At 38.9% G+C, this 10,757-nt stretch overlaps 1 protein-coding gene and 1 non-coding gene across 2 annotated transcripts; one reads left to right on the plus strand and one right to left on the minus strand.

Moving 5' to 3' along the window:
• Positions 1–6,349: 6,349 nt before the first annotated feature.
• On the plus strand, positions 6,350–6,468 carry LOC133312872 (U5 spliceosomal RNA). Its single transcript, XR_009751739.1, has one exon. It is a non-coding gene; the product is annotated as a U5 spliceosomal RNA (small nuclear RNA).
• A 363-nt stretch (positions 6,469–6,831) lies between these two features.
• On the minus strand, positions 6,832–10,290 carry LOC133312837 (receptor-like protein kinase 7). The gene is made up of 2 exons (XM_061514114.1): positions 7,655–10,290; positions 6,832–7,496 (listed from the first exon to the last, which is right to left on the minus strand). Exons 1-2 carry the CDS (start codon positions 10,212–10,214, stop codon positions 7,147–7,149), a joined length of 2,910 nt encoding a protein of 969 aa, XP_061370098.1. The 5' UTR covers positions 10,215–10,290; the 3' UTR covers positions 6,832–7,146.
• Positions 10,291–10,757: the final 467 nt, after the last annotated feature.

The following is a 10,757-nucleotide window of genomic DNA, read 5'->3' on the forward strand; positions in this document are numbered from 1 at the left end:
AAGATGTTGTTCTATTTGACAACTCTGAGTCTAGACCGTTTCCTCAAGGAAGATGCTCCTAAACTGAAAGAGGGAGAAGAGTCTGACAAGGAAAAGGTTGCTGCCATTGATGCTTTTAAGCATTCTGACTTCCTTTGCAGGAACTATATTCTCAATGCTCTAGACAACTCACTGTATAATGTGTACTGTACCCTGAAGACTAGTAAGGAACTTTGGGAAAGTCTGGACAAGAAGTATAAAACTGAGGATGCTGCCTTGAAAAAATTCATAGTTGGCAGATTCTTGGACTTCAAGATGGTAGACTCCAAATCTGTTGTGAGTCAAGTTGAGGAACTTCAAGTGATTGTGCATGAAATTCATGCGGAAGGAATGTCTCTTAGTGAGTCTTTTCAAGTTGCTGCTTTCATAGAGAAATTACCAAACTCTTGGAGAGACTTCAAGAATTATCTGAAGCATAAGCGCAAGGAATTGACACTTGAAGATCTGGTTACCAGATTGAGAATAGAAGAAGACAATAAGATGTCTGACAAGAGGAATGGCAACAATCCTATGATCTCCAAAGCTAATGTAGTTGAAGAGGGATCAAAGTCAAAGAAGAGGAAATATTCTGAAGATGGAAATGCTAAGCAAGGAAAGGGCAAAAAGTTCAAAGGTAACTGCTTCAATTGTGGGAATCCTGGCCACCGTGCAAAGGATTGTAAGAAGGAACAAAGGAAAGATCAGAGGAAGCCACAAAAGTTCAATAAGAAGAAGAAGAGCACTCAAGCCAATATGGTTGATATTGCTGATCAGGTTGAAGAACTGAATCTGGCAGCAATGGTGATGGAGTGCAATCTGATGGGAGACTCCAACGAATGGTGGGTGGACACTGGTGCCACCAGACATGTTTGTTCAAACAAGGGGATGTTCTCCTCCTATACTCCTACTGATAATGATGAGAAACTTTATATGGGTAATTCGTCTACTTCAAAAATTGAAGGAGTGGGCAAAGTGGCTTTGAAAATGACATCTGGCAAGATAGTGACACTGAATGATGTGCTCCATGTGCCTGATATTCGCAAGAACTTAGTCTCTGGATCTCTGTTAAGCAAGAATGGCTTTAAACTTGTATTTGTTTCTGATAAGTTTGTACTTACTAAGAATGATGTGTATGTAGGAAAGGGCTACCTTAGTGGGGGCCTTTTCAAACTGAATGTGATGACTGTAAACAACTCCAATATTATTAATAATACTACTACTTCTGTCTACTTGCTTGAGTCTTCTAATTTATGGCATAGTATATTAGGACATGTTAATCTAAAGTCCATTAAGAGTTTAATACATTTAGATTTATTACCTAAATTTGAATGTTTAAATAATAAGTGCCAAGTATGTGTTGAATCAAAATTTTCGAAATTACCTTTTAAATCAGTTGAAAGATCAACCGAGTTGTTAGATTTAATACATACTGATATATGTGACATGAAATCTACACCATCTAAGGGTAATAAGAAATATTTTATTACATTTATTGATGATTGCAGTAGATATTGTTATGTGTACTTACTCAATAGTAAAGATGAAGCTATTGTTGCTTTTAAGCAATATAAAAGTGAAGTTGAGAATCAACTCAACAAGAAAATTAAAATGGTAAGGAGCGATCGTGGGGGAGAATATGATGGCCCTTTCGAGGAATTCTGTATAGAGTCTGGTATTATACACCAGACAACAGCTCCTTATTCACCGCAATCAAATGGGATTGCAGAAAGGAAAAATCGGACACTGAAAGAGATGATGAATGCTATGTTAATTACGTCCGGTTCACCACAGAATTTGTGGGGGGAAGCCATGTTGACGGCTAATTATATTATTAATAGAATGCCCCACAAAAAGATAAAAAGCATACCATATGATATATGGAAAGGAAAGAAGCCATCCCTGAAATACTTTAGAGTGTGGGGGTGTTTGGCTAAGGTTGCGGTTCCTAAACCTAAAAGGTTAAGAATCGGACCTAAAACCGTGGATTGTGTATTCATCGGTTATGCACTTAATAGTAGTGCTTATCACTTTCTAGTGTATAAATCTGATGTCTCAGATATACATATTAATACGGTGATTGAATCAAGGGAAGTTACTTTCTTTGAAGACATATTTCCGTATAAGAAAAAACATGAATCAAGTGGTAATGATGATGATCAGGTTGAGATACCTCGAGATGCTACAACTGATACTGATACCGTAGAGGACATAGAAGATGAACCTAGACGTAGCAAGAGGCAAAAGACCGCCACATCCTTTGGACCTGATTTTATGACATACTTATTGGAAAATGAACCTCGGACGTATAAGGAAGCTATAACGTCCCCGGAAGGACCACTCTGGGAAGAGGCTATCAATAGTGAGATAGAGTCTATCTTGTCTAACCACACTTGGGAACTGGTAAATCTTCCTCCTGGCAATAAGACGTTAGGAAGTAAGTGGGTGTTCAAAAGAAAAATGAAAGAGAATGGCACTATTGATAAATATAAAGCAAGACTTGTGGTAAAAGGCTACAGGCAACGTGAAGGTTTCGATTACTTCGATACTTATTCACCCGTTACAAGGATCACATCCTTCAGGATGTTGATCGCGGTAGCTGCATTGAATGGATTAGAAATACATCAAATGGATGTGAAAACTGCCTTTTTAAACGGCGACCTGGACGAAGAGATATATTTAGAACAACCTGAAGGTTTTGTTGTTCCAGGACAAGAACGGAAAGTTTGTCGCTTAATAAAATCCCTTTACAGGTTAAAGCAAGCTCCAAAACAATGGCATGAAAAATTTGACAAAGTTATGTTATCAAATGGTTTTCGAATTAATGAATGTGACAAATGTGTCTATGTTCGGAATACTGAAAAAGGTTTTGCCATTGTCTGTCTTTATGTAGACGACATGTTGATCATGGGTAGTAATAATCAAATGATTAATGCTACTAAACAATTACTTAAAAGTAAGTTTGAGATGAAAGATATGGGGATAGCGGACGTTATCCTAGGAATTAAAATCCATAGAACATCTGCAGGGTTGGCATTATCACAGGCTCACTATATAGTTAAGGTTCTTGATAAATTCAAGAGTTTGAATATAACTCCTGTGAGGAATCCTGTAGATTCTAATTTGAGTTTATTAAAGAACACTGGTAAAGCTACAGCACAAAAGCTATATGCTCAAGTGTTGGGAAGCCTTATGTATGTTATGAACTGCACCAGACCTGATATTGCTTATGCAGTAAGTCTGTTAAGTCGCTTTACCAGTAATCCAAATGAGAATCATTGGAAAGCTATGGTAAGAGTTTTGGGATACTTGAAGTATACTCAGAATTATGCTTTGCATTACGAGAAATACCCCGCGGTTATAGAAGGGTATTGTGATGCAAATTGGATCACCGGCTCTAACGACACTAGATCCACAAGTGGATATGTGTTCGCCCTTGGTGGAGGTGCTGTGTCTTGGAAATCGTCCAAGCAAACCTGCATTGCAAGGTCAACCATGGAAGCAGAATTTATTGCTTTAGATAAGGCCGGTGAAGAAGCCGAATGGCTTCGTAATTTTATTGAGGATGTTCCTAATTGGCCAAGACCGGTACCATCTGTATGCATACATTGTGATAGCCAAGCAGCTATTGGAAGGGCCAAGAACGTCATGTATAACGGTAAGTCTAGACACATACGTCGTAGACATGATACCGTAAGACAACTACTCTCGAATGGAATCATTTCAATTGACTATGTTAAGTCTAAGGAAAACATAGCGGATCCGTTAACCAAAGGGATTCCTAGAGAGTTGGTTGAAAATTTGTCGAAAGGAATGGGTTTAAGGCCTATCAATTGTTGAGCATTGCGGTAAATCTACCTAGAAGAGTGGAGATCCCATGAACTAGGTTCAAAGAGACAACTAAGTGATGGTCAACTGTTCAAACACTGTGGAGTTTTTAAACTCATACTCATTCCTAAGACAAGACAGTGTATTTATGAGGGTAAGCATTAAGGCTTTTAGTGATTTCTTAATCTGTTGTGTTCAGATGATGTATAGTGATTTACATCACAAGAAATCACCTATGTGAGTGTGAAGTGAGGGCCGCTTCTATGAGAATTTTTAAAGGCCGATTCTCTAAAACACTCGCAGAACCAGGCAGGTGTCCCACGGCCAAAATGGGCGCAACAAAGGACCAACAATGCTAGAGAAGCAATTGTGTGACTCCTATTGTCTAGGTATACACTAAAGGTTGACGGTTCAAGTCGACCTAGACCACCGATTGACCGAGTATATCCGATAGGTTTTCACTAGAGAAGGTTCAAAGGTAACTCCACCTATCTCGATGCAGTTGTTTCTCGTTGAGGAATTTACACTTTGCATTTATACTCTTATGCATTTTGTCACGATGATTTGACTTCTTATCCATGTGGGGGATTGTTGGAATTAATGAATGAATTAATGTACAATGATCCATTGGTTATGAATAAGAAGTGGGTTAATAAAGAAAAGAGAAAAAGGGAAGATGAAGAGGTGTGTGGGTTTCAACAAGTCCCACATTGGACAATTAGTAGGAAATAGGAGAGTATATAAGCTCCAACTTCCCTCTCTTAGATTGACCCTTGGGTCACTACATGTTTTATGTAGGGGGGAGAGCTAGGTGAGCATTGGTTCACCACGCGCGCCGCCGCCGTCCGTCCGGCCGGTTCGGCTCGGCTCGGCTCGGCTCATAGTGTGTAATAAAAAAATAATTTTTTATTAAATTATTTTTTAATATTTTGTCCAAAAAAAATTTACCGTTGCTTCCCTCCAACCAAAAACGTTTCTACCCGCCGGTTTTTTGAGCAGTATTGAACCGAACCGGTTCTTTCCCTTCGTGAACCAGTCACCGGTTGTGTCTGCTCGCTGAACCGGTCACCGGTCGTATCTGTTCGTCGGAACAGTCACCGGTCGCACCCGTTCGCCGCCATCAGACACGGCGGTTCGCCGCCGGCGACTGTTCATCGTGACCGGTCAGTGTCTATAAATAGACACTGACACCTTCAGAAATCTATCCAGTTTTTCCTGCACTTAAACTCTGCCGGAATTTTTCTTCTTCCGGTTTTGCATACTGTTGTTCATCCTCCGGTGTGACTTCCTCTGGCATTTTGTTGTGTTCGTTTGGGCTGTTGATTGGTAGTGCCACCATTCTTCAGACGAAATCCGTTCTATCCTGGGAGACAAGTGTCCATCAACCTTAGGCATCAGTGAGGGGGCAAATTGTCTTAAGGAGACACGTTCTGTGGGCTCGGATTTAATTCCTCTTATACTGCATATATTCATCCTTTCATTCTGTCTGTTTCATCATTCTGCCACTGACAAGTAAGTCTGTTTTTAATATCTTTAATTACACAGTGATAATCCTGATCATCTATCTCCTCTGCTTTATACATGGGTTCAAATCTATTAGTGATATAATATCACCTACTGTCTTCAATAACAGTTAATGTAGCCAGATAGATTTAGTTCCATATATAGCCTATTCTGAAACATATGATTTTGCTTGAGCTACAATATACATTGGAATTATAGGATACTTGCACAAACAAAGGAAGATGCATCTTCTGCAAACTGTGAAGTTGAAGGAGCATTTGGAGATAATGATACAGGTATTTTATTACTAATTACTTTAGACACCAATATTTTCCATAACGTTATCTTGTCATAAGTAGGACTGCAACAAATAGTGTCTAAAATTCTTGTTAATCTGTAGTTGATGTGGTTGAGATTGGTGAAAGCAGGAGGAAAATAAACAATTCTTCTTTGTGCAAGCACGGAAATAGAATAAGCTGCATCAAGCAGCAAACATGATATTAGCAACAATTTCATAAGATAAGCCTTGTGACTTCACAATCAAAGGGCATGATATTTTGACAATAGTCTTTCTGCAAGCGTAAATTTTTGCAACAAAGTTTTCCTTGACGATTTTAACTCTGAGAGTGTCTGCAGTATTAGAAAAAGAAAGAAAGAAAGAGGATAAGCCCGGTGACTTGTGAGCTTCATAATCTATGAGATGTTACGAGCTCCCTTAACAGAACAAGTTGCTTACTTCAAAAAACATACACTAATCAGTTCAGATAAGTTTGGAGAAATATATATTATTTGTGTGCTGGTCTTCTCGAAGAGTACACATGTTATTCATTGAATAACATCATTGTTTTAGTAGTGTTTGCATGTATACATAATGTATATATACTAGATCAACAATAGATGTGAGATGAAGCACCACTAACTAAGTCCCACATTGGGAAAGAAATGGAAGTACCAGCTATCTCTGCAATATAAATACACAGGCTTATCAACTTGTCAAATCACGGAGCCATGCGTTGAGCACAAAGCGAACTATTCTTTCGCCTTTTACTAAAGAATACCGTGTGCTCGTCGCTACAAGTGGCATACGACTATTTTTTAAAGGTGACTTTCCTTTTGGAAGGTCCCCGCAAAACTGAGTTTGAAGTATTTTTGCTCTTGAAAGGTGGTAGCCTTCTTGTGTGGGTGGTTGGTTTAGGCTTAGGCTATTGATTTTAATTGATTTTAGTCTCGGCAGCTTGCTAACTTTAGGATTTGTTTTTGGAATTTATTAATCTTACGTGTATGTATAGATGATAAAAGAATTATGCATGTGTATAGTGGTAACATTCCGGGCTTGTTAAACAGAGCAGTGACAGCCACATAGAATCCGGTATTGTTAGCCCAGCTTCGAATTGCAAGCAAACTTACACTTGATTTATGTAATAATTAGCAATCTTCATTGGCTTGTTGAGAACACGTACTACAAAGCTACAAGCTAATCCCCAAAGAAAATATTATTTGATTGGAACCAAAATTTTATTACAACAAATATGCTCCAAAGCTGCAAGCTAATCTTCTTTTGGTTTCTCAGAGCAGATGGTTCAAACTATGAGCATTTTTATTTTTTAACAAAAAAGTTCAGGGGATGAGAGGTAATTCTATTCTAACTTCAGGACATCCCACTAGTTTCAACTAGAGTTTACTAGTATTTTGTGTAACTAAAAGTCTAATTAGTTGAATTTACTAGTATTTTTCACCCCTTCGCAGCCTCACAAAATGTCTGCAGTTGAGAGAAAAGTTAATTCCTCTGGTGCAACCTGTTTAACCATCTCTGGTCACAATTATTTTGGTTAGAGTACAAGGATCTGCCTCTTCCAGCATTTGAACCAACATTCTCATTGACGGTCTTGAAGATGGAAATTTTGCAGTGCATAATGTTGCAATTCTCAACACCTTCATGGCATCTTCTTTGAAATGCTTTGCAATGGTAGAATCCACCAATTCAAGCGCATTTTCCTTGCTCCTAATATTGCTGCATACCCAGTGGACAATGTCCTCGTTCTCTCCAAACTCTGGTTCCATAGGCCTCTTTCCTGTTACCAACTCCATTAGGACTACTCCAAAACTATAAACATCGCTCTTCTCTGTCACTTTGCAAGTGTAGGCATATTCTGTCATAAGAAAAATCAACATGATCAATTTTAAGGTACAATAATAGCCAACAAGTGAAAATTCCTCAAATACTTTCCTAAACAATCATAAAGGATTAACGGTTTTAACCATAATACCCATACCAAGCTCAATCAACAAAAGGTGATTTAGAGCTTACCAGGAGGCATGTATCCAAGTGTTCCAGCAATGACATGGGTCCAATTTCCTGCTCCTCCCTGCACAATCCTAGCAAGCCCAAAATCAGCAATCCTTGGCTTCCATTCCTCATCAAGTAATATATTACTGGATTTGACATCCCTGTGTATAACAGGTCTATCACACCCATGGTGCAGGTACTCCAATCCTCTAGCAGCACCCATTGCAATGTCATACCTTACCTCCCACCCCATCTGAGTCTTCTTACAAATGTGCAACCTGTCCCACAAACTCCCGTTTGGTAAGAACTCATAAACAAGGAGACTACTATCTTCGCTTGTGATGCTACAATAGAGCTTCACCACATTCACATGTCTTATAGAGCTCAGAGTGGCCACCTCTGCATCAAACTCTGGTGACCGGGAACTTTTTCTTAGCATAGCTGAGCTGCTCCTGCAACTTCCCCGGTCACTTGTATTTGAAGTCCATATGTGTTTCACAGCAAATTCTTCCCCACTTTTAAGCACAACCTTGTAAACATTCCCAGATCCTCCTTTTCCAATCAAATTCTCGGCCTTGATCCCATTAATAATTTCATTCTCATTCAAGTTTATCATGTGGTACTGCTTGAAATTCCAAGAGTTAGTCTTCAGTGGCTTCTCAAACTTGTTCTGCTTCAGTTTCATGAAGAGGAAATATGCTGATGAAGCAAGCAGAACCATTGAAACAGCAATGAAGCAGAATATAAGGTTTCTGAGTCGCCTGGAGCTGCTGGATTCCTCCAATGAACATGGTTGGAAATTTTTCAAAGTCTGGCTGCACAAGCCAGGATTTCCCATCAACCCATCTTTGAAGGCTGAAATGGCCAGTGATTCAGGTATGGAACCAAACAACTGGTTGTTCGATAAATCAAGGAGGCTAAGTCTCTGGGATGATAAACTTGATGGAATTTTACCAGAAAGCCTATTTGAGGACAAGTTCAATGAATTGAGGGTAGGCAGAGACCCAATGCTAGGTGGTATTTCCCCAGAAAGAGAGTTACCAGCAAGGTTTATTTCATTAAGAGAAACACAAGAACTAATAGAATATGGTATAATACCAGAAAGGTTGTTCTTATTCAAAGTAAGACTAGTTAGTTTCTTCAAGTTGCCAATCGTTTCTGGGATGTGACCAGAAATTCGATTTGAACTTAGCTGAATTGATACCAAAGAAGAAGCTTCAGAGATTTCCAAGGGTAACTCACCTGAAAACTGATTGTTAGATAAAAACAGTTGCGCAAGAGATTTTGCTTTGGCAATATCAGATGACACTGGACCTTCAAAATGGTTCATTGAAAGATCAATTAGTTGCAGATTTGGCAAGCCCCATATGCCAGAAGGAACAACACCCGAAAGTGAATTCCTACTTAGGCGGAAACGAACCAAAGATGTGCAGTTTGCATATGTTTCTGGTATACTTCCACTGAAGCTGTTATTTAACAGTGCTAGTTCGGTAATTTGGTTGTTCATGCACATGTCAGGTGGTATAGGACCAGAAAGCGAATTATCTGAAACATCAATGAATTGCATACCTACCCAGGAGCCAAGCTTTTGAGGAAGAGGACCAGTGAGCTTGTTATCATAAAGGGAAAGTTCTACAAGGCTTTCTAGATCTCCAAGCTTTTCTGGAATTGCTCCTGAGAATTGGTTTTCAAAAACCTGCAAGGACGCAAGGTTTGCCAAGGACCTTAGCTCAGAAAGATCACCTTCAAGCTGATTATTTGATGCATCAAATTTGACAAGATTTGTAAGGTTGCCAAATCCAAGTGGGATTTTCCCACTCAAATAGTTGTCATATAGCTCAAGTTGTTTGAGACTCTTAAGCTTTCCAATATCAGCTGGAATCTCACCAGACAATTGGTTGTCAGAAAGCTCAAGATTCTGAAGCTGAGTGAGATTTCCAATACCCAATGGGATATTCCCTGTGATGCTGCAATTTGTGAGGTAAAGCCAATACAATTTTTCAAGCTTTAAGACCTCCAAAGGGAAAGAAGCTCTTTCCAATAGGTTATCACCAAGGCTCAAGAAAGTGAGACTTGCTAGATTTTCCAATGATTTCCATGGAAATACCCCAGAAATTCCACTTGCATTTAAATTCAAGTACTTCAACTTGTTCAAAGTTGACAATTCAGGCACTCCCCCAGTGAATAAATTCCCACCCAAATCCAAGTACTGCAAGTTGGTGCAGTTCTTCAAGTCCTCACTGATGCTTCCGTTCAAGAAGTTGGACTCCACAGAGATCTTCTCAAGCGATTGAAGCTCACAAATTGAGTCAAAAGGAAGAGTACCCACTAGTTGTTTCTGCGCAAGGTTGATTTCTGAAACAAAACCGTTGGAATTGCAGAAAATCCCTGTGAAGTTGCAGGGAGAATTTGCATGTGTCCAAGAGCTGAAAACACTTGCATTTGAACTTTGGATAGAGGACTTGAACTTCATGAGTGATTGAAGCTCATCTGACTGAGAGAAAGTAATGAGGCAGAGGAAAAACAGAGCAGTGAGAATAATGGTTGGCGACCCATGACGGAAAAATCCTCCGGGGAACATGCCGGCGGCGAAGGTTGGGTTGTTAGTGTTTGGTCAGTGGAACAGTGAGGAAGGTGGGTGGAAATAGAAGAAGAGTTTGAACACAATAAAGGGTGGTTTGTAAGTTGAAAATTTGGGTTTGGTTTCACATAGAGAAAATGATTCACATGCAGAGTATGGACAAGAAGACAAACAAAGGATTCAATTTGGACGGTGCTACCTTATTATGGGAATTGGAAGATTTGAGTTTGTGACTAAATTTGCTTGATCTTTCCATCACTTTTCAATTAATTAGACGCTTCACTTAGAAAATAAATTTATATGATTTGATGTGGGTTCTAACTTCTAAGCCTATTATTACAAAAGGTTAAAAATGAACTTATATTGAAAGTGAATTATTTATATTTAATTAACTCTTAAATTAAATATACTAAAAAGTGTAAATTATGGAAGTGAATTTTCTCACGTGAAAAAATAGTCATGTGGTCATGTTATTTGATCACAATCACTCATTTAAAAATTATATATATATTTTTCTTATCTCATCATCAATGAGTGGTTGTG

Source organism: Gastrolobium bilobum, unplaced genomic scaffold (assembly GCF_033153095.1).
Source record: "Gastrolobium bilobum isolate Gb01-03AN ecotype WA unplaced genomic scaffold, APGP_CSIRO_Gbil_v1 utg12574, whole genome shotgun sequence".
In the NCBI taxonomy this organism is placed as follows: domain Eukaryota; kingdom Viridiplantae; phylum Streptophyta; class Magnoliopsida; order Fabales; family Fabaceae; genus Gastrolobium; species Gastrolobium bilobum.